The sequence below is a fragment of the Pholcus phalangioides genome, unplaced genomic scaffold (assembly GCF_987345545.1).
Source record: "Pholcus phalangioides strain wild (caught in Gottingen) unplaced genomic scaffold, Ppha-v1.0 ptg000015l_1, whole genome shotgun sequence".
Taxonomy (NCBI): Eukaryota; Metazoa; Arthropoda; class Arachnida; order Araneae; family Pholcidae; genus Pholcus; species Pholcus phalangioides.
In genome coordinates, this window is record NW_028301608.1 from 31,709,678 (window position 1) to 31,734,487 (window position 24,810).

Here is a 24,810-nt window from a genome sequence, read left to right on the forward strand (position 1 = left end):
AAATTATAGATCATAGAAACTAAGATTCACAAAATTACATAAAATTATGTAAATAAAAAATTTACATAAATTTTATCAAGTTGATGATTCATAAGAATTTGTGATTTAGTAAAATCCTTTGGTGTGCAAAAATGATAATAAAAGCTAAAAATCTATTAAAAACTAAATTGATCACAAAATGCATCTGAAGTACAACTAATGATTGATAATAGTCATCTATATAAAAACCCACTTATAATTAAGTAATGTAGACTTATGAGAAGAAAAGTTTTGTTCATGGCAATATTGCGAAAAATATTTAAATAAGCCAATACAGATGTATAAGAAAGCTCTTTGATCCAAAATAGTTGAATCATTACATATATAAATTTTTTGGGCATTGTGCAACAGTTTAAAAGTATTCAAGAAATTCCTAGTTTATATAAATATTTCCAACACAACAGATGCTAACTGATACTGCACCGCACACTTTTGACCACATAACGTTAACAAATAAAATTCAACATTCCCAATTGGTGCATCTATAAGATTTGTAGATACCCATAAAATATTTTGCAGTGGTATCTTTACATGCATGGGGAAAACTGGATAATCCACTTCTCTGATTAACAATATATTTAATTGTTCTTAATAAATCTCTTGGGTAATCTTCATAAATATTACAAATTAAAATCAACTGATTTTATCCAGAAAAAAATACTTTATCAAGTGAAAATCCTACATGGTAACTCTCATGATAATCCCCTGTACATGATATTACTCTCCAATTTTTAAAAAAAATATTTCATACATCAAATGTTTTGTGGCTCACGCTATTCGATGATAATTTTTGGTATGTTAAGGTTTACTGGATTTGATGGCCTCTTGACTGGTGGCTCATAATCTGCGTTGCTGTCATCAATGGAGTGTGAACTTTCACCAGAATTTTTATGTATTGGTGGGAAATAACGTGATATCTATGAGAAATGAAAGAGAGAAAGCTGTCATTTTCCATCTTTTATTTCACATTTTTGTTTTAGTTACAAATTCAACATTTTTTTTTACCACAAAAAATACAGACTTTTAAAATTAGAAATTTTCAGACAATCTATGTTTTGCTAAGAATTATAATTCTTAAAAAAAAAGTCTTAGAAATTTTTGATTGAATAATAAATTTTATAACTGTTATAGTTTACATCCAAAATCTAGTGTCTAGGAAGTGACCAGCAACTGGTTGAATTCTGAGCAATGTACAAAGTGGCAGGCCACTTTGCAAAGACCCTAAACTTTATACTTGGATTGAAACACTTCAACATGAAACAAGTTTTTCTGTAAGCATAACCAATGAGGTATAATTATTTCCACATATTCCACCACAATATTAACACCCGTAAAAACTAATTCGTATGGTAGAGAACAGTAGATTAACATACTTGATTAACTGGGATACAACATTCTAAAGCTTCACAAAAAGGAAGAGAGCCAAGCATAAAATTGCTATAGAAATAACAAACAGTTGATCATTATCATATTTACTATTATTGAAAGTATGATTGTTTGGATTATTCAAGTTGTTTTGTGTAAGCAATGGTCTCTAATAACAGAAAAAAGCCAAATAAAAGCAGAAGTTGATAATTGTCTGTACAACATTTATGAAACTTTTTCTTGGAGAATCAGGACCTTCAGGAAAGGGGAGCCCCAGAAATAGCAACATTTAGGACTCCATGACTAGATTCAAAGATTTTTGGTTCATCAGCAAATATATACTGTTTAAATTTAGGAGATAAAATGATGAGGAAACAGGCAAATGCTACACTTATTGATGCAAATCCAGGCTTGAACCTGCAAAGTTGTGTAAAAATGATTTTTGTGTGTGTGTATTTTCACTTTCTCTAATTTAAACTGGTTGTTTGACTTAACAGCACGAGATTAAAACCCTAAATACTCATTTCTAACTAGTAAAACACAAATACAGTAGACTCTCAGTAACTCGACACCCCAAAAGTATCGACAAACATGTCGACTTTAGCAGATGTCGAGTTAGCTGGGTTCCACTCTAAATTTTTGTCCGATCGTTTTTGTGCACGTAATTATATACATTCTAGCGATTGTATTAAATAAAATGCTAATTCTCATTAATTTTAATTCGAGGTTGATTCAAAATAAAATCAAAACGTATAAAAAAATTTACGTCATGAAAAATAATCAAGTATATTTGCTTGTTTTTCTTTCCGAAGAGAAAACAAAAATTTTTCTACACTATTCAGTTTATACCGCAATTGTTCGGTTTTTTCCTGGCTGTGTAGGAAGTGACGTATCATATCTAGAGTTTTTAGTGCAGATATTTCTTCATCCGAACTTTCTGATTCTGTTTCTTTGAAACATGAAGCACTTGCTTTGGGTAATTGATTCTAGAATATCATTGTCTGCTAAAAGTCCTGAAGTTACAAGGTCAGAGTCAATACTCACAAATTCATTGTCAATACAATCACCTATAGTTCTATTTATGCTTTCTTCACACTTAATCTGGGAGTAATCTTCAGGAGAAATAATCTTTTTTATTTTAATTAATTTTCTTTGGAGAAATAATCGTTCTCTAAAGACTCAGAACAAAAAACCAACATGGCGGAAGCAGTTCTGAATCGTGGCACTCGTGCCTGAGTTCCATGCAGAATCAATCATTTCAATTGCATCTAAAACAGATATTTTTGTGTCCATTCTAACATCAACAAATTCACAAATTTTTTGTCTGTAATTTTCTGTAAAAATTTTTCATACTTAGGATAATTCCTAATTTCTACTGTAGTATGTGTATAATGTTACTATGTAGAGTAAAAATTGATTTGCTCGCAATGCAAAGAAAGTACACAATACAATACTAAAATCACTTTTAGCCTCAACATGTTAAAAATGTTGGATGGGCTTTTTTGTATGTTTCAGTCTAGTTGGCAAAATATTTGCTTGAATGAACACATTTTATTCAATATTTTTCTCCTATCTTGGATTACTTCCAAGTCAAGGGACTTTTGATATGAGGTTCTATAGCAGAGGTCTTCAACCTTTCTTGAGTGGCGAGCACTGACTATACCCATCATCAAACGAAGAGCACCCTTATACTACTTTGGCATATGTATGCCTGAAATCTGCATTAATTGTTGTACTTGAATGAAATTTTTACATTGTGTTTAATTGAAGCATTGATCAAATACTCACGAGCATCAAGCACTCTGGGTGCTCTCGAGCAACGGGTTGAAGATGCCTGTTCTATAGTATCTTTAAATTAATGAAGCTTTTTCAAAAAAAATAAAGGGCGTGTGCAAAGAAAGAAATTGTTTATGTTAGAATAATAATAGTTGAAAATTTTAATATAGTTATTCTATAGAGCTGTTATTTTATATTTACAAAAGAAAAAAAAAAGAAAATCAATTACATCACCCTAACATTCAATTAACTAATTTTTAGCAAATTTTATAAAGGTTGCCATTCGACTAAAGTATATTAGATTATTTTTTGTGTACCTACTAGGAAGGGCACCTTAGTCCCTTGGAGTCACAGAGCAAATATTCCTCATTCATGTATTTTTTGTGTTTCTGTTTGTCTTTTGGTACCATTGTCATGTTTTTGTTGAATAAAATATTATATATAACATTTCATTGAAACAGTAGATCAAATTAGTTTTCAAATGCAGTATGCATTAGTCTAAACAAATAACACTATCTTCTAAGTAGCTGTTGATCACATGCGATTTGAACAGTTCTTCAGAACGATTGTAATCATCATCACTTAAACACAACAGATTGTAATTCAAGCTCTTGAGACTGGAACCAATCTTGACGTTTGTCTGTGTTGTTCCTCGTTGTGGAGTGCTAGAATAAAATGGTGTCATTTTTGCAAAAGGTGAATGGAATGAAACACTTGAAATCCTCTTTTGTCTTTTTAAAGAATAAATCAGTTCTTTGTTCACTGAGTGCCTAAACGTTTTATAAGGTGAACTGCTAGATTCTGAGGTTGGCAAATTCAAGCAGAGTTCATTGTCCACATGGGAATTAGTAATTGTGTCAGCTTCATTACTACCTGGAGAGCTACTACAGACTTGAGATGGCATGAGTTTATTCATACTATAAAACTGGTTACCATAATATTCATTTGACAAAACATATTTCCTTCGCAACTGCAGTCTTTCAATTAATGGCAAGTCTAAGAAGCTATCATCAGATGTAGGAGTTAGAGTTCCTTTCTCATCTTCAGTATGCATGCTAGGCTTGTTCATTTCACAGAGTAAATTTGAACCTAAAGCATGTGTGAAGTGTTGGTCATTCATTGCAGTTTCTTCTCCAAAAGGAAGGCTTGTTTCTTTTCTTGTGCTGATGGCAGAACTGAGTTTTTGCATATTTTCATCACGGGTTAAATCTTTTGCATGAATGTCGTACTGCATTTCTTTAGTTTCACTGGTATGTATCACAGGGCTAATACCATCTTTAGAAGTGAAATCATTTTTAATGGGACATTGTTGTAATGACTGAATGGAAGTCATTTGTTCATTCACAATTGACAGTGGTGAGATTCTTGGCAATTTTTGTATTTCAGTTTTAAAAATCTCTGGTTTTAATCTCTGTAACAGAGGTATGTCATAATAACTATTCTCAAATTCATGGACCTCTTTATTTGAAGATATTTTATCTTTAAGAAAATTTTCCTGGTAAGCATCAGAATTATAATCACATTTAAGCTCTTTATTTTGATCTTGAGTGATGCTCAGCAAAGCAAGATGAGTTGTAATGGTATCTACCTTATTCGATGAAGAAGAATCAGATTCCGAGCTTTCGCTTTTCTTCTTTAATGTTTTCTTCTCTTTTCTTCTTTTGGCTTTTTTCTCCTTTTCCTTCATGACTAAAAGATAAAAATCATAATTTTTTTAGTAACACTCTAATGTAGGAAAAGTGAAGCAATATAAATCTGCATTTACTTATATTAGAAGGGTTCAGACAGAATTGATATAAGCCAGCATTTCTCTCAACCTTTCTGAATCCAAGGACCAGTAAAATGTCTGAAAAAATTTGACTGACCACAAACTCACAGCATGATGTTGTCCTGTATTTTACGGGACTGTTGGAACAGCGCGATTTCAAGCTGTTCCGGCTGTTTTCTGCACTTGTTACATTTTTTTTCACCAAAGATTATTTGAATTAAGTTCATGAAAAATTATGATTTATTAGCTTATAGATCATATGATAATTATGGCTAAATTTCAATTCACAATGATTTCCATTAATCCTTTGTCTTAATAATGTGTAATTTTTCAACAATTGTTGATTTACGAACATATGGCAACATTTTTGGTAACAATTGGTGATGTCCCATATTTTGCTGTGTTTAAGACCCGTACTCTACTTAATGAAATATGGTCAACAAGTCTTGACAAATGTCTTTTTTTAGAAATACATCTTTTTATACTACAGATTCAGCCCAGCAATTTTTTGCAATAATTAGCTCATTCGTCATAAATTTCATTTTTTGGCTAAAATTAGTGGTACCGTATTTACTGTTGCAATTTTTTGAATTTTCCTCAATCAGGTATGGTGACACCAACTACAAAGATATAATTTTAATTATCCTTATGAACACATAAGGATATTACTAGCATCAATTGCACCAAATGAACAATTTTACAATTGATATTTGAAAGCAAATTATTAAGTATGCCGGAAGACCACCTTTGCCATCATCGAGAACCATAGGTTGAGAAACGCTGATATAAACTTTCATAATAAAATTATTCAACTATATCATTCAATATTTATCAGAAATTGAAACTATCTAAAAAAACATAAGTTGTTTTATCGAAAAAAAAATCATTCTTTGAAAATTTTAGTCGCCAAATTTGTATGTATCTCAACAAACAAATTAACATAGAATTTTTATTTTTCACCCTGTTTATGTTGTATGTTTGTGCCAAGAAGCATTCTGAAAAGAATTGAGTGTGTATCAAACTCACAAAACCCTCCTCTTTGATACAGGGCGATAGTATCTTACCTGGGCTACAGTGCTTTAATGTTTGTCTGCGTCACAATTATTTAAAATAGGTTCCCTACACTCAAGGTTTTAACACCTTGATCCAGAAGTTACAATAAATCAGCCGCTGAGACGTATGTCTATTGATGACGTTTCTAACCTTCTTGCACGTGGAGATATTTTAAAAAAATGGAAGTGTTCTATTGGCACGATCTTGGTTTGGTGCAAGATTGCTGGTGCAAATATGATTCTTTTCTTAATATTGAATCCATTCAACACGTTTTTTCCCTCAGGAAAAACAGAGGGTACAGAAATTTTACCCCTTTTTGATGGATATGGATACTGAGGATTCATACCTCCTGCCAATAATCCTCTGCACTGAGAATGGAGGAAAAACCATAGTGGCATTTAAAAAAAAAATTGTCTTTCAAATAAAAGAGAAATAGGAGATTTTTAAGGAAAGCATTGCATAGAGTAACTATGATTCATTTTTCAGGAAAATTCTCGTATTTTCCTATGATTTTGGCTGGATAGGTATTTCTTTATAAAGATGTTCTTTTTTATTATTTTCAACAAAGTCTACTTGAATTTTTTTCAGTGAAATCAAGCATTAAAATTATTTTGCCAACACATAAATTATATTATTAGATGTTTTATTTGCTGTTGTTTTTTTAATTCATTTCAATCCGCTCTGGTTTGCAGTAACACTTCGTTTCCTGCCTTTATCAATTTCTCCAAAAATTCTAGCAATAATTGACAACTATTTTGCTCACTTTTAGCCATCATATTAGACAAGATTTGTCTATTTGCCATGTTTGAATCTCAATTTCCAGTATTTTTCTCAAGAAAGCATGGTGGACTGAAGGATTTTTTGGGGGGGATTTTCCATTTTTATGAAGCACAATTTGAGGAAAAAATGAAAATGAGGAAAAGCCTTATTAAAATCAGCATTTTAATAAAGCTAAAAAATTGGAAGGCTTTCAATTGGAAGCATTGACACCTATGTGTTTTGGTTCCTGACAGATTAACAGCTTAACAGGTTTTTTTTCCATCATATTGTGTCCAATAGCATATTTTTGATAAACAATTTTGTATTCAAGAACAGCTCAAAACACAGGAAACTAAACAGAGTGGAAAAGCCAGGCAAATCAGTGTACTGGCAAATCAAGTAAGTTTTTCGTAGAACCCTAGCGGTGTTCAGGCAAACTGTTAAGTGGTTAAACTGTTAAATTTAAATTAAACTATCTTGAAGAATGTTAGTAACACAACATATAGCAAGCATAAATCATAATCAGTGGATTGACTAGTTCCAGTTAACTAGAATGGTAATATGGAAAATACGTTTGGCATTAATGAATTATTTAATTAAATATAATTATTAATATAAATAAACTACTGAAGCAACTAAAATATAAACCTTCATCATTGGACATAGAAAAAAATCATAGGCATGCAAGTTATAAGAAAAAAAATTTAATTGCACAAATGGATGTGGTTGCTCTGTCTTAACTATTTAACTCCCTGTTCATTTTAACCCATCTTTACTCATTTGAGTACAGCAAGGATTTGGCTTTGTATAATATTTTAGCCTTGCAGCTAGGTATTGTATATTTTCGCACATGTAGATGACTGTGAACCCATTCTGGTTTGAGACCATTCTCGTAAGTACATAAGCAAAATACCGTTCTCATTTTTCCATTACATTGTGTTGTATATATACACATATAAAGATAATCATGCATTTCACAATAATCATGCATATCACAAAAATAATCATGCACAAGATGCTTGAAAATTAAGAGAGTAGTTTATTTATATACTATATTTAATTAAATACTTCATTAATGCCAATCATATTTTCCGTATTACCATTTTTATTAAAAAATTAATACATACTGCATTAAAAATTAATTAACAAATTCTTCAGTTGGCCCCCAAAGCATTTAAATTCGTGAACCTGAACACTATGACACATGATTTCATAACACTTCCATTGGCCCCCAAAACAATTAAATACGAGAACCTACACTGTATGTCACACATGGGAGAGAGAGAATATAATCAATATTCATTGGGAGACCCCTCTGCAATCTCCAGCGCCTTAGAAACTCACAGCAGCCAGGTAACAAGGAAGTTGTTTCTCGAGATCCACACAACTCCTGCCCATATATTTTCTATCTCAACTCATCATTCTCACTTTTCTTCTGAAGCTCCCTTTCTCTAACTCCATATCCAGATTTTCTCCTGCTATTTAAGATTTGATTATGAACGTCCCAGTCCCTTGGAAAACTCCACCCATTTTATTTGATTCTTTACACATCATCTCTAAGTTTCTATTCGTTTCTTGAAGGCTTATACATAAAATTGGCTATTGCTGATCCATCCCTAATTTCTTTGTCCATGCAACTCTGTTCAGGACCCAAAGAATCCCAGCTGCCATTACCTAACCTTTAACCTCTTCAATCTTTTTTCTTTCATTGAAGCTTCGCATGACTAGCATACTCAGCATTTTAGATCCTCTGTTGTACTTTAATTGCCCACCCACTTCCTCCGCTTCGGGATCTCAAACAATGACAAGTGCCTGTGTGGAGGAGTCGAAAGCCCATTGCATTATGCAACAGAGTGTGAAAAGACCTCAGAGTTCCACCTGGTTAAGCCGCTCCCTCAGGTGGAGCATGAATGGTTCAAAAGAATGGAGAGAGATGGAAAAGCTCTGGAAACCATTAAGGACCTGGTTAAATTCCTAGAGGCCAACCAGGAACATCTCCACACCAAGAGGGATGAGACCATCCAGACTCCACATGAAACGCAACAACTGAGGAGGAGCGAAAGACTGAGAGCAAGGGCAGAAGCCGAAGACAGTGTCGATAGGGTACTCTCCCAGGAAATAGAAGAATTAGAAGACGAAGAATACGACACAGAGGGAGAGCAATCGGAGAGAGAAGAAGCGGTCGAAATATGGGAAGACTCTGACTTCAAATAGGATGATCCAGTGAAAGAGTAATAAAGTCCCAATGTTCAGTGTTTAAACTGTGAAGCACCCAATCAAAAGCTGAGGAGCTTTTGAATAATCGAACAACCCCCTCCCCTCATGCTGAAGGACCTGGGACCTGGTCGGACCAATGTGACACGAAGGGCTCACACTAGCCAACAAGCCAACGAGGGAAGACATGGGTCCAGGACCTGGCGCTTGGCCACAGAGAGGAACAGGGGGCTCGGGCTCAATAAAGCTGGAAAGGACATCAGAAGAGCTCATCGGAATAAATTGTATATTGTATAATAGAAATATTTAAATCTGCATATACTTTTTTTTTTTTTAAATAATGTGTTTTTATATTCAATGTTCATGTATTTTATATTTTATATGCATAATAAAGCACCCGACATCGCCCAGCCCCTCATCCGGGCAATGGCTAAAATTGACAATGGTCGATAGAGCCTGGGCGGTGCACGGAATGAAATGAAAATTAAATGAAATGTACTTTAATTGCACTCCTTAAATGAAGGGATTCTATTTCCACTTAAATGGCCATCATCTATTCTCAATCTTGAAATATGTCTTTCATTCGTTGGTCCTCTTTATTTTCTACAATTCACCGCTTTTTCTCCAAGACAAAACTCCTCGGATGCTTCTTCTTGCCCAGAGCACTACTTGAATACAACCGACCAGATGCTTTGTGATAGTAACTGAGGAATTCCCTATTGAATGGCGACTGCCCCATCTACTTACATAGGTCTGTGATTGTATTTCTTTTAATCGGGACTATGTTCCCACTAGCTTGGACAAAGCTTCTTCCATGGACATGACACCATTAACTTTAAACCCTCAAGAAACAAGTCTACTATCCATAGACAACCATTCTTATTCACGTTCCTATTATTCAATTATTTGTTCGCTGCACCATAGTATATATCAGTTACTGCCACCTGCTTTATCAGCACCTGGAGACCTATAACTCTTTATAATTAAATCTAAAATAACAAATTTAAATACTCCAAACTATATCAATTTTAAATACATCTAAAAATAATAATTTTTAATATATATATATAAACTGAAAAGCCAAAAAAACTGGTACAGGCATGCGTATGCAAATAAAGAGATATGGAACCAATCAGAGTACGGAGCTGCGGTTGGCAGCGCCTATATAACACAACAAGTGTCTGGCATAGTTGTTAGATCGGTTACTGCTGCTACAAAGGGAGGTTATCGAGATTTAAGTGAGTTTGAACGTGGTGTTATAGTCGGCGCATGAGAGATGGGACATAGCATCTCCGAGGTAGCGATGAAATTTGGATTTTCACGTACGACCATTTCACGAGTGTACCGTGAATATCGGGAATCCGGTAAAAAATTAACGGCCGGAAAAAGATCATGCAAGAACGGGGCCAACGACGACTGACGAGAATCATTAAACGTGACAGACGTGCGCAAATTGCTGCAGATTTCAATGCTGGGCCATCAACAAGTGTCAGCGTGCCAGCCATTCAATGAAACATCATCGATATGGGCTTTCGGAGCTGAAGGCCCACTCTTGTACCCTTGATGACTGCACAACACAAAGCTTTACGCCTCGCCTGGGCCCGACAACACAGACATTGGACTGTTGAGGACTGGAAACACGTTGGCTGGTCTGACGAGTCTCGGTTCCAATTGCTTCGAGCTGGTGTACGGGTATGGAGGCAACCTCATGAATCCATGGACCCTACATGTCAACAGGAGACTGTTCAAGCTGGTGGAGACTCTGTGATGGTATGGGGCGTGTGCAGTTGGCGTGATATGGGACCCCTGATACGTCTAGATACGACTCTGACAGGTGACAGGTAAGTAAGCATCCTGTCTGATCACCTGCACCCATTCATATCCATTGTGCATTCCGACGGACTTGGACAATTTCAGCAGGACAATGCGACACCCCACACGTCCAGAATTGCTACAAAGTGGCTCCAGGAACACTCTTCTGACTTTAGACACTTCCGCTGGCCACCTAAATCCCCAGACATGAACATTATTGAACATATCTGGGATGCCTTGCAACGTGCTGTTCAGAAGAGATCTCCACTCCCTCTTACTCCTACGGATTTATGGACAGCCCTGCAGGATTCATGGTGTCAATTACCTCCAGCACTACTTCAGACAATAGTCGAGTCCATGCCACGTCGTGTTGCAGCACTTCTGCGTGCTCACGGAGACCCTACACGATATTAGGCAGGTGTATCAGTTCTTTTGGCTCTTCAGTGTATATACCCTCCATTTTATATTTCTATTTTAATTACCACAAGCTAGTTAACATGACAGCACTACTCAGAGATTGGCATCGAAAAAATTCTTGAGAAGCCATTTCTGGTTTAGAAATGAATTCTTGAAATTGGTATCTTAGTGGGTACTTTTGTTTTCCACCTTATATAATTGATATTATGTTGTTATTTTCATGCGATTCCTTTGTAATTGATTATTTAGATTACAATTCAATGTTAATAACTGACACAATTAAATTTTGTTTCAACTTTTTTTCCCAAATATGTCATCATATTGTGCTCTCCTCAATTGAGGATACTTGTTATCCAGTATCATACTTCCTGTTGGTGTATTTAAAAAATCTCTTAGAATATTCTTAATTGGTGCAATTTCAACAAAATATCCCAATATTGAAAGGGAATTCAAAGTGCATCAAGGTGCGTGCATAAATGGGTTAAGGCCTAAAAAACTGATTTAGAGATTATAGAATTCATGATTATATATTTTTATTCATACAAAGTTTTTTTCAGCACACATTTACCAACTACTCATTATTAATTCAATTCAGCTGAAAACAGCAATTTACTAATATCAAATCAATTTTTTTTAATATCATTTAAACAGAAATTTCATCTAATGCAAATAAATATATGAATATACTGTACCCTGCTTTTGTTCAATTTCTTGTTCATACTTTGATACAACTGTAGGATAAGCTTGGGCAAACTCTCCTGTGTCATTCAAAGTTGTCAGATCTTCAGTTTTATTATCATCCTCACTCATTTTGTCTTCATCTACAAGATGGACAAAATTTACAAATACATGTTCTATAAAAAACAAAGCATGTGCTTATTCACTTTACCGCACTTAAAATTTTTGCAAGCTCTGCTACATCACTCACAGAAATAAATGGTACTCATTCACTATATCCACCATATTTTCCTGTATATAATCTGTGGATTATACATTAAAAAACATAGTAATTTCTTAGTGTGGATTACATGCTCATGCATCTTATCAGCAGCTTCCTTTTTTTATGATGGTGAATGCAAATAAATATTTAAAAGTTAATTTGTAAGAAAATAATTATATTACTATTGATGGTGCATAGTGTGAGTTGAAAATCAAAATTTTTCCTACAGAAATGTGACCAACAACCCCCTTCCTTTCTTTAAAGTTTCATTATTGATGAGTAAAACTTTTACATGTGAATTATACTCCACTGCAGTCTATGTGATGATAATTTTTTTGAAGCAAATTTTGTTTCTGCGGGGGTTGAATGCATAAAATTACATTACTTTATCTGTTATTGAAAAAAATTTAATCTAATTGAAGACATAGTTCAGCGAGCAAAATCAAGCAAATGCAATATGTACTCTTTGTACTAAAAAGTTAGATTCAGGGATTTAAATCTGATGTACTGAAAATATTATTTTTTAAATTTTTAATTTTATCAACTTTTTTTTTTTCAAAGCTTTTTCACTATTTTATTTATTTATTGTTACAATCTTGAAATAAGAATTTGGGTGGATTGAGCACGTGAAACCAATTTTTTAATATGTTTATGAAAAATGTATTTCAATGTAATATACATTTATGTTCACAGAGAATAAATAAAATACAGTCATACCAATTGATTCCCAGATTACTTTATACTTTTTAACACCTGAAACTTTTTGTATCTTATCTACTCTGAAAATAGAAAAGAAATATTGATTCATCCTTCATAAACAAACTGTGGAAAATATAACAAACCATTTCAAAAGCTTATTTGGATGCGTATATGAACTAAAAATGTATTTCTATACCTTAAAGGCTTGTACAAGAAGCACTGGTCATTGCCCGAAAATCTGTTGAGCTTCTGCGTTATCTGCCAAAAAATATATACAGGAAACATTTCCTTGAAGGTAGCATTCGGTGTCCACCCAAACCAATCCAATGTTTTCTCCTGGAGATTTTAATTGCGATCTTCTTAGTTAATTTTTCATTTTTTGTTTTGAGAATTTAAAAACTGAAATCAAATTGACAACTAGAAAGTTATTAAATTTGTTTCTTACTTGAAAAGTGACTATATCTGGAGCTGACCATACAAGTTCCTCCTCTGCTGGCAAGGTGTTTTTCTCCTCTAGATATTCTGCAATTACCTGGAAAACAATTATTAATGAAAATTTAAAAATGCCAGACTCAAAACTAATATTAGCAGCAAGCATGGTAGAGAAATTAAGCACTACTTTTATTGTCAAAATTTTTATAATGAAAACTCAGTTGGTGTTATGAATAAATTATACACTGAATTTAATGCAAATCGATACCTTTATGAGCACGTACTTCCTATTCTAATAATCACTAAAATTAGATAGAGCATTTTCAAGTGGAGTTCCAGTTCCGGATTCTGTTGATTTTTCAAGCAAAAGACTCTCACCTCTTCATAAGAGAAGTTCTCCATCTTCTTGATAGTATCATACACTTTGGACTCAAATTTAAATTGTTCCTTTGTAGTGAAATTCTGGTGCCAACCACACAAACAGGAATCTCCCTTTTTGTTGGGATCGCAAGTTACTCTTGTACCACAATAATTACACCCAGCTTGTTTGTGCTCCCTCAGTTTACCTTGAAATAAAGTTCAGGAAAGAAATATGTTCAAAATGAAACAGATACACATTTGTATGTATCTGAATTTTCTGGCTATCAAGCTAAACCAGAACAGAAAAAAAATTTCTTTGCTGATTAAAGTTCCCATTATCTTTTTTTTTTCTCTCATTCTTATTTGCATAAAAACTCATAAAATAGTTTGAATAAATTTAAATACAAAGCAATCTCCCATAGCAGACATATCTAATTAACAAACACCTCTTGTTAATGGGTGTATTTATGGATTTCAATACTGTGAAATAGAGCTTGGATGTATTTAACTTATTATTCATGGATACTTCTAGTAGCAGTTAATTAAATCAATTAACATCTTTTTTTTTTCAATCAATGCAAAAAAAAAATAAAATACAAAATATCTTATCACCCTTAAAGCAGTAGTGTGAGAAACCAAAGCTATTATACACATAACTACCACTCTCCCCCTTATGTTCAAAATTTAAGTTTTTTTAAAAAGTTGCTTCCAACAATGAGTGTAGAACTCTATAAAAATATGGCAAGATGAAATCTATCAAGAATTATTTTGAAGCTAAGTACATGAAAATTAATTAAAATAATTGTATTGATGACGAGGCAGGTAACACAAAGAAATTAGAGATTTATTGCAAACACTTTTTTGCACCAAACCCTTCATAGGTACCGGGGATCATAAAGGTCATTGTGTAGCTAATAAATTTAAAATTCACAGAGAGGAAAATCATCAGGGCGTATGCTCATTTTTGTAAAAAAAAATTCCTGACTTTTTCCAGGTTTTCCAGTCAAACTTTCAAAAAATTCCAGGAAGTTTTTAATTGGAAATTTAATATAAATAAATTATAAAATTATTTATATTAACTATTCACAGATTATTAGTTATTACATTTTTTCATACACATATTTGTGCTTTTCAGATACACCTGATGGAAAAATGGAACACAGTCAACAAATGCAAGATTTCCTTTTTCTACAATATCAATTACTGTGTGAAAACATTACCTTAAAAATTTCTCCAACATCCTTGAATTATTATAGGATGAGTGAGATGTCACTAATTTCAATGCCCACAAGATTTAAGCCTTCACTTTTTTTTCCTTTGCACCATTAATTTGCTATAGTCATTTACTATAGTCAAAGATGTAGTTAGTTTCGCTGTATCACAATTCTTTGCAGTTGGATTACACTCTGCACTTGCATTAGCACCATAGTATTTGGGGGGTTGTTTACAAAATAGTTTTTGCTAAAATTGAACGTTTTGCTGAACACAAAGCCAACACCACTCTTTAAATGGATCATATTTGGCTGCTTCAATCCAATCAGCCTACTCAAGATTTAGATTTTTATCCACCCATTCTAGATTGAAAACAATTTTCTTACCACTAATCATTTCAAATAAAAAAATATGCACATGTAAAATCATAATATATACATGTTTCATCAGGCATTGCTCATCTCATAAATGATAGCATGAAAACTCAGCTCCAAGTACTGCTTATTGCTGTGTTATATTAGTGCATGCATTCAAAAAAACTGAAAAGTTGGTTAGCTTAATCCAGTGTTTCCCAACTAGGGTGCCGCAAGATATTACGGAAATAAATCAAAAAAATATTAAGGTCCACTTAAGGTCTTAAAATAAAGTCGAATTAGTTACTCTCATGCATGACAGATGGTGACACTGATAAATTCATTTCCATGAATTAGTTATACTTGCATCCAGCAGATAGCATTACAGCCCTATACCTCCTGAACATTTCCAAGGTTCGATTCAACACACAGCCCTGAATAATATTACAGTCAAGTCAAGATTCAATACACTCAGTTCCTCACAAAAATTCCCGAGACTTTGACAGAACAATCTATATAAAAGTGTACGAGTTCTCCCTCTGTTTTTAGTTGTTTTCTTAGCGTTGGTTCAGTGTTTTGCTATGGATAAGTTCATTCTTAAACGTAAACTCGAGGACAGTGAAAGCAAACAGTCAGCTCCTACTGCTTTGTTTAAGCTGAATTTTACAGTTTCTCCCGGACCGTCAACTTCAACACATAACAATGGAAATAAAGACAAAAGAAAGAAAAGAACATACCTGGAAAGTTACTTAGCGTATCAATTATCGTGGAATAAGAACAAGGAAAACCCTCTCCCTGTGTGTGTAGTTTGTGTTAAAACACTTAGCAACCAAGCCATAGTACCTAGCAAACTGAAGTAGCATCTTACAACAAAGCATCACAGTGTGTCACAGAAAATTTTGTCATATTTTTCACGTCTAATAGGAGAGAAGGAAGCAGCACTGCGAATGGTCAACAGAATCACCATAGCTGACACTGCTCTTGAAGCATCGTTCAAAGTAGCGGAACTGATAGCTAAAAAAAAGAAACCTCATATTCTTGAAGAGGAAATCATTGGTCCTGCATGTAAAATTATTGTTTCAACAATGCTTGGCGAAGAAGCAGCTGATCAAGTTTTGCAAGTTCCTCTCTCCAACAATACAATCAGCCGCAGGATATCTGGAATGTCATGCAATATCAACGAGCAAGTGAAGAAAATAAAATCCCACAGAAAATTTGCGTTGCAAGTAGATGACAGTATTGGTGACAAACCGCAACTCCTTGGGTTTATCAGATATATTGATGATAAAGCTATCAGTGAGCAGTTTCTGTTCTGTAAACTGCTGGAGGCTAAAACTACAGGCCATGATATTTTCGTGTGTATTACTTTCTATCGCAATAATCATTATCTTTCATGGAAAGACTGTTGTGGTATATGTACGAATGGTGCACCCATCTATGTCTGGGAAATTTAAAGGTTTTGTTGCCAGAGCTCTCAATGAAAATTCATCCATTATTATAACTGACTGTTTTTTGTACAGAGGCATTAGTCGTGAAAGCGTATAATGAAGAGTCTACTGTAGTTTTTAACCAAGTTGTGAAATGGTGAACTACATCAAGTCTCGACCTTAGAAGTGCAGGGTTTTGGAACAGTTATGTCACGAAATGGATGCAGCTCATACCTCTTTGTTACTTCACACAGAAGTAAGGTGGTTGTCGCTAGGTCGTATATTGAACCAGTTTCTCAAACTCAAAGAACAGGTGAAAACTTTTTTAAGAATGAAAATCAAGGCACATTTTATGAGCTGTTACTAAGTGATCCATGGTGTTTGGAACTGTCGTATGCAGCAGATATTTTTTATAAGCTGAATGAGCTTAATGTTTCAATGCAGGGTCGACAGGAAAAAATAATTTCCTCAACCAATAAAATGAGAGGTTTTAAAAGAAAATTTAGTTCTTGGAGAGCTGGAGTTCAGAAAGGAGATCTGTCGACTTTTCCATCTCTTCTTAATCTGGAAGGAGATAAAGATCTAGGTAAGCTGAAAGACCTTATTTGTCATCACTTATCAAGTTTGCAATAGATACATACTTTCCATCTTGTTCCACTGAGAATCTCGACTGGGTTGTCTCACTATTTGATTTCGCACAGAGTGTGGAGGAAATAGATTTCACTGCTTGTGAACGAGATGAACTTATTGATTTTTGCACTGATTCCACTCTCAAAGGTAAGTTCACCAAAGAGTGAGGCAGCTTTTTGGCTTGGACTGAGAGAAGAGTATCCTAATCTAATGAAGAAAGCAATTAACATACTTTTCTCCTTTTCAACATCATATCTATGCGAGCAAGCCTTCTCTGGCAACAATAAAATGCAAAGCAAGAAATAGACTGCAAGACCTTGAGGATGATATGAGTGTTTTGATGTCAACTGTAAAGCCTGATATCAAGTATCTGTGCTCTAAGCATCAATCACAAGTTTCACATTAATAATTAATCGAAAACTCTATTGATGTATTTTTACTCAGTGATTTTTGTTGTAGTATACTGTATTCTGTTTTCAAGGAAGGGTGCCCCAAGTTTTTAATGTTATTCCCAAGGGTGCCACATACTTCAAAAGGTTAGGAAACACTGGCTTAATCCATATTCGTTAGCCCAAGCTGAGAAACCACAAAAAAAAATCTTACATTTATATTTTAATATCAAAATTAGAATTACCTATATGCCCACACATTGTACAATGAGAAGGAGCTTTCCCTTCAAATTCTGGGTTCTCAAATGGAAACAGCTCTGAGCGACTCTTTGTCCTCCAATCCTGAAATCTGATACCATGGAAAGGTATAAATTTTTTTCAATGTCACTGGAATTATCTTTAATTATTGATTGATATAATATCAATAGATGATTATTAAAAATAATAATAAAACAAAAATTTCAGAGATCAAAATTAATAATAACAATTTAAACACACAAAGCATTACAATTCCAGAAATTCTGAGGGTTTTTTCCTGATTAGTTTCAACTATAAATGCACTGATAAGAGTGAACAAGCACCTAAGATATATAAACATTTTTTAATATATGAACGGATTAAAGTAAAAGTGATGTAAGTCAAATTTTCAACAGTTCTAAGTCCAGAAATGCAATCTAAAACCGCTAAACTTTTAAAAGAACAAATGTATCACATCAAAGCTTCAATAGTTCACCTGTAAAATTGGCTAAAAAAACCACGATTGGCTAATGAATTGATGTCAATGCTAAATATGAAAATTACATATAAAAAACTCACCAATGAAAAAATTTATTCACACTGACCTTTCTAAAATATTGTATCCATGCTTCTCAAGTTCAGCTATCAACTTGAGAGCTGTTTCTCTTCCTATTCCAGGAACTCCTTCCATATAATCACAGCCAAGTAGTAGTGCTAGTGCAATGAGTTTACTTCTGTTTAATTTAACTTTTTGTTCAATGTCACTGATGGCATATGCTTTCAACTGTGACATGTCTTTGGATTGATGAGTCTGAAAAGTTGAAGAAACAAATTTTTATGAAAAAAAAAGCAACATATGTCATACATAAAACCTATCTAGAATGGCACTGTGAAAACCGAAACGTCTTTAACAGAATGAGAAAACAGTTTCACATGCATTCTTCACCAATACACATCAAAATTAAATTTTACTCCAAATTTCATGAAGTAATAAAAATCTTCCTAAATTTTAAGTAATTTTTTTAAATATAGTTATTTTTTTGATAGCCTTCTTTCTGCAAAACTACCCCTTATACTTTGTAAATAAAACTGAATATTATTTTGGTCCTTTGACATTTTTTTTTTCCCCCCTTTTTTCAGGAAAAACTATACATGGTTTTTCATGTAAAAAAAAAAGCATTATTCTATCAAATAAAAACAAATTAAATTGTGAATCGCTTCATCCAAAATGGAAATAATTAACAAAACTAGTTTTTAAAAAGAAAACAGCAAAAATTTGTACAAGACATATGCATTTTCTGCACAAATTTTGAAATTTAGCTATGGATATGTCTTGCCAGGAACCACAGATTGATGCTCTTTTGGAATATGGCACATGTACTGAAGTGGGTAATGTCAAAAAGTAACTTTTGTGCAAAGATGGACCTATGCCCTTGTTGAACACTGAATACATTTGAATGCTGAATTTTTTTTTTTTTTCCTACTTAATTTAGAGTACCTATTCTAAAAAAAAAATGAATAATTTTTTTTTTTTTAGGTTCTGATATTCGATACTAAAGGAATTCAAGATATGGTGAATTGAGAGTTTAATGAACCTTTGATATAGTATCATATGTTTTCACGTTCTTCAAATTCTGCAATTTTGTAGAATTTTTTTTTACTTTTACCTAAATATTAATTCTTCTAAATATCATATACATACATACACATATATTTTTTCTTATTAAGAATAAGGTTACGTTGTAAAACATTCTAATAAATCAAATGAATCATCAAATGAAATATGGTCAGAACTGTTATGGTGACCAGACATCTTGATTTGAAAGACCTGCATCAGTGTCCCAGCTGGTTTGTTCTGATAGAAAATTTATAGCATTATGTGGTCATAAAACTGAGCAGAAATATGCAAAAGTTAGCTTCATTTGGTTAGATGTCTCTGCATCACAGTATCAAAATTTGATCACTCAAAGGGAATCATGAAAAAATTTGGCATTAAGATTTTTTTTCATTATTTTCTTTTCCGAGATTATGCAGTTGCTTATTTCATTTCAACCAAATTATCTAAATGTTAAAAAAACTAATGAAATGAGCATGCAACCAATAAATTTGAGAATCAAACTATTCTAAAAGTAAGTGAGCTCACAGTAAAGCTTCTATAAACCATTTTTGCTCCATAGAGAAAAGCATCATTGTCTTCAGTAATACATCCATCAACAACCTGCATGAAATAATTTCACTAATTTGAATTCTGCACGTTTTTATAGCATTTCATGATATGTACTTCACTTTATTAATTCAAAATACAAAAATTTAACTTCATATTTCTGATATTAGATATTAGCATGCAAATTAGACAAGTTACCTCTCTGGAATTTAGAAAGGCACAAAACGCTTCAGCTTCACCAGTACTCCTTACACAGGGCACTCCTAATGCACGCAGAAGCTCCTGACACTAAGCAATAAAAACAAAATAAAATTCAAATACTTACACATAAAAACATTTTTGAACAACAAATTTTTTTAAATCACTCCCATATAATACAATGATGAGAATCACTGTAAAAAATCTCAATACACCCTCCCACTTAAACGTTTTTCTCAGTTATGATTTTCTGCACTTCCAGTCAAAGATATAGGTAAATAACGCTATTCACTAATACGCCTTTCTCACTTATGCATCTTTTTTCCTTGTTCCTTTGCATTGACACATAGGTGAGAGATCACTGCATTTAATATATATTTGCACACAATTTGAGGTTAGGATCAAAAAATCTCACTGTTTATTAAATCAACTGTGACTGCAAGAAATCTTGTCTGAATTTTTTTTCAGTTTTTTCTTTCAGATCACTTATTGAAAGAAAAGCTCAGAGGGAACAGGGGTCCTGACTTTTTTATAAGGTCCTGTTTTTGTGAAAATGAACCTCCATTTGTGGAAAGTGAAACGATCTAATTAATTTTGTACATGAGAAATTAAATGTGAAATTTATGTTGCTATCATTGTATTTCATTAAGGGTCCGTTTTTCAGATCTGGAATTTTCCGGAGCCAAGTTTTGACTGGACCAACCTCTGAGAAATCACTCATAAAAGAAGTTACAGATTTCGTGCACATAAGGGTAGTAATAACTATTGATTTTGCTGCACTATAACAACATTCTGCAACATTTTTTAATGCTGAGAGACCAGGAAAGATAAGAGTCCCCAGGCTGGGATCTTTAGCAAGCCACACACACACACCAGGATTTTTAACATTTGTGGTTAACCATTATCCTTTATGGTGAATTTATGGTGCAAAAAAATAAATACATAGTAAGATTCCTTCTATTCTGGATAATGTGGAAGTAGATATAGCAATACACAATTTTTAGTCAAAGTGGTATGTATAGTACCTTCTTTGTTAAAAAACTTGATGAATGTGGCTGTTGGTTTTTTCTAATGGTATCACTGAAATTGGAAATACAAAAGCATCCCAAAACATTATAATGCTCTAATCAAGTAGCATAAAAGGGATTACCATCTGGTCTTTTCTGGCTCATAACCAGTAATGAAATTGTAATTACCTCTATATGCTGTAATTTCTAAATATATTGGCTTTTTTTTTAATGCACATGGTGGTATGTATGATGCTCACAGCTATTTTCACAAAAACCTGGCAACACTCCGAATCTTTCAGACACTCTCGTAAAAGGCACACAGATTCAGGTGAATTTTTCACTGACAGATAGGAAATCGCCATGAACCAGTTCTGCAAACCACTGGTTGAAGACTGTACTATATATATATAGTACAGTCTTCAACTAGTTGCTATGGTTACTTAAGTTTATTCTTTTTAATTATTTTGTTTCGGGGCAGTTTTGATCTGCATATTTGTTATGTTCGGTCATGATATTCCTTCTGTCCTTGTATTTCGCTTAGCTTAATAAAATACTCCCCGTGTTTGATCCGTTTGTCTGTAATAAACGAGACATTATATGTATATGTATACAATAAAACCTGTCAGTTTGTATACCTTTGGATCCTGGACACTTCCTTACATTGAACGGTTTTGAATAAAACGAACCATAAATCTTACAACACGGAATGTCCACAATACTGTACTTTTACATCTTTGACACCTCAAAACTTGGACAGATTTTAATTGAACCATGGGTGTCTAATCTAGACAGGTTTTACTGTATAAGAGAGGATTTCAATTGCAAGATTATTATTATTATTATTAAGCCTTTTTGACATTTCATAAAGAAGCGGTGTAAGAAATGAAATAATTGATATTTTTGAAATATCAGTCATATCAAAATTGAGATATTATATTATGAATACAAGTTATTGGAGAAAAAGAAATTATCTTGTTAACTATGTATTCAAAATTGTAAAATTATCAGAAAATCACCTCCACTTGCAATCGGTCATATGATGCCCGAGAAATATCTCCACCAGCCGATGATTTTGCAATCTTCAATCTTTTCCTGATAGTGGCTCCTTTACATTCCGGTGCCTTACCTTCCATCACGAATATGGGTAAGACACCATTGAGTAGGAGCTTTCTTGTCCGATAGAAGAGTATCCTACATAAAAGTTAAAGATGAAAAATGTAGATAACAAAATGTAGACAACATAATACATGTGTTACAGTCCAATATATTTTTTACATTACACATAGTTCAATCATAGCTGAAGTTTTGTAACTTGGGAAAACAGCTAGACTAACATTAATATTTCCCATTTTGGCAAGACCTTTAACTCATTATAAAATCATGAAAACCCATTGTTGACAGCTGTGAGCAGTCGTTTTTTGTCAATAAACTGCAAAATACAGAACGTTTTTCTTTAGGTGATTGCAACCTATAAACAAGCTATATTAAACAAGGAAAGATTGAGGTTCATTGCCTTTGTAGCATTGTGGTCCAGTGCCCTGATCCAGTAAGATGGAGGATGTGGGTTTGATTTCTTGCACGGGTAGTTGAATTTTCTTTCTTTAATTCTTCTTGACATCAGACAGCTGTTAAAACCTTCAAACAATGTTAACAAAAAAAATTGTTGTTTTTATGTGCTTGGGAAAAAAAATTGCTGAAAAAACTGTAATCTGTGTAGTAGAAAATTACCTTAATCCAGCGGTAGTTTTCCAGCTGGACTGTCTTTTTAACTTTTTCTGGGGGTGGGGCAAAGAACATATGCTCAATATGTATATATATCATTTCTAGTGTATTTCCTAAAGCTCCCCCCCCCCCTGACCCACTCCCCAAATGACGGACCTGGCCAACAAGAAGTTTGTTGTGCATAATCTGATCTGCACGAAGGAAAAGGTAAAAATATTAACACTCCAACAGAGAAAAAAAAATTTATGTTTCACAAACAATATGGATAAGACTCTCTCTCTCTGGGATTATATTATGCACAAAAATTAAGACATCAAACTTTAAAAAGAAATCAGAAATCATATATTCGCAGAAAAACAACATAAAAAATAAAAATGATCGCACTATCATATGGCTGAGAAAGTATAGTTTGATTAAATCGGGGCTGAACAACTCACGTAAAAGAAAAAATCTAGACGCCAGAAAAACTTTTTATAGGCGGGAAAAAAAATTTTACCCAAAGCAAAAATGTCCAAAGTAATGCCTCTTGATTTTTTTCAGGACATGGTGACCCTTTCATGTTGGCAGATATGCGGCTATAAATTATGCCACACATTGTCTTTCTAGGTAGAACTTAACTTTTTCAACTCTATTTTTCAGCTTAGCTAAGAAACGCAGCATTTATATTCCAGACAGTCAAAAGTCTCATGAAGATGAGAAAAGTCACAAATTTTATCAATACGAGGTCAACCATTTGTAATTGCATCTTGAAGAAACTTTGTGGTGAAAATGACCACATCTGTTGTTCTAGCGTTAAATTACTTATATATGCCATAGTAAATATTCGGTTTATCAATCTAATGAAATGCACCTACTTGAGATGGGGTTTCCTGCTCATGTTGAGCCCGCCAGTGGTTTTGGATTGCATTGTCCAGCAGCTAAGGTCCACTGCGACTTTCTTCCCTCGCAGATCAGCAAGGTTTGCGTTTTTGGAAACCTCATTATCATCAAAGATTGGCCAAAGATCGGACACCCCCATCTGTAACAATTAAAGAGCTTATTAAAAATGTACACCTCATTCACGGACACACCACCTTGAAATATACTTTCTTTACTGAGTCTAATTGTAAAATTATGACGGAAACAATTGGTTTTTTTTTTTATCATTCAAGTAATATTATCGAATTCTTATATTTTCTTTTTATCTCAAAATAATTATACTCGTATTATTTGATTAAAGACATGAATACCTATTAATTTAATCTACCGAATTATCTTTTAAAAGATTGCACTTTTATTTTAAATTTCAATCGATGCATCGCACTAGCTAACAATAATTTGAAGAATAATTGGTGCGAAAATGTGTGTGACGAAATTTTAAATTCTCAAAACAGTTTACAGATTTGATAAACAATGATGAAACTCCAGGTGGTGAATGTAAACAAAGTATGTTTGTATGGTATAGTTTTGATCTTCTTATTGTTTCAGAATTCAATCAAGTGAAGTTATGGCCGACTTGACTTTCCGATTTCAGAGGGTTGCATTAATATTTCGTAAAACATAATCTAACTCATTTATCCCTCGTATGGTGTATGTTTTGAATATAAATTCAAATATTAACAAGCTTGAGCTGTTTGTTAAAAAGTTTTAAGCTGCATAATTTATTACCTAAACTGTAACTGTCTGTTTCAATGACCTGACGTCATCGTAGCCAGTTCTACGGACTTCACCTGAAATGCCACCACTGAGCTATAAGGAAACATAGGTTTAATTATAATTAAGATAATAATTAATAATAATTAATAAGATAATAATTAATTAGTCTCTCTCAGGTTAAGACGACAATGGATGCCAC

General features: G+C 33.3%; 1 protein-coding gene across 3 annotated transcripts; it reads right to left on the bottom strand.

Moving 5' to 3' along the window:
- Positions 1-698: 698 nt before the first annotated feature.
- Gen (XPG-like endonuclease) lies at positions 699-24,405 on the bottom strand. 3 transcript variants are annotated; one of them, XM_089243321.1, is made up of 14 exons: positions 24,206-24,398; positions 23,831-23,994; positions 22,271-22,445; positions 20,245-20,334; positions 20,026-20,100; positions 18,488-18,693; positions 17,891-17,994; positions 13,653-13,840; positions 13,288-13,374; positions 13,039-13,178; positions 12,861-12,922; positions 11,896-12,024; positions 4,769-4,869; positions 699-956 (listed from the first exon to the last, which is right to left on the bottom strand). In XM_089243321.1, the coding sequence occupies exons 2-14, from the start codon at positions 23,992-23,994 to the stop codon at positions 813-815; spliced, it is 1,665 nt and encodes a 554-aa protein (XP_089099447.1). In that variant the 5' UTR covers positions 24,206-24,398; the 3' UTR covers positions 699-812. The 3 variants fall into 3 exon arrangements, with proteins under 3 accessions (XP_089099447.1, XP_089099444.1, XP_089099445.1); XM_089243318.1 differs by lacking the exon at positions 699-956 and having other exon boundaries at positions 991-4,869; positions 24,206-24,405; XM_089243319.1 differs by lacking the exon at positions 699-956 and having other exon boundaries at positions 3,574-4,869; positions 24,223-24,303.
- Positions 24,406-24,810: the final 405 nt, after the last annotated feature.

Bases quoted from the DNA above. Each gene is read 5' to 3' on its own strand.
- Gen (XM_089243318.1), bottom strand. From the start codon at position 23,994: ATGGGGGTGTCCGATCTTTGGCCAATCTTTGATGATAATGAGGTTTCC. The intron at 12,923-13,038 runs GTATAGAAATAC...TTCTATTTTCAG, and splicing joins TTCTTGTACAAGCCTTTAAG to AGTAGATAAGATACAAAAAG. The intron at 12,025-12,860 runs GTATGACTGTAT...TCCATCTTGTAG, and splicing joins AGTAATCTGGGAATCAATTG to ATGAAGACAAAATGAGTGAG.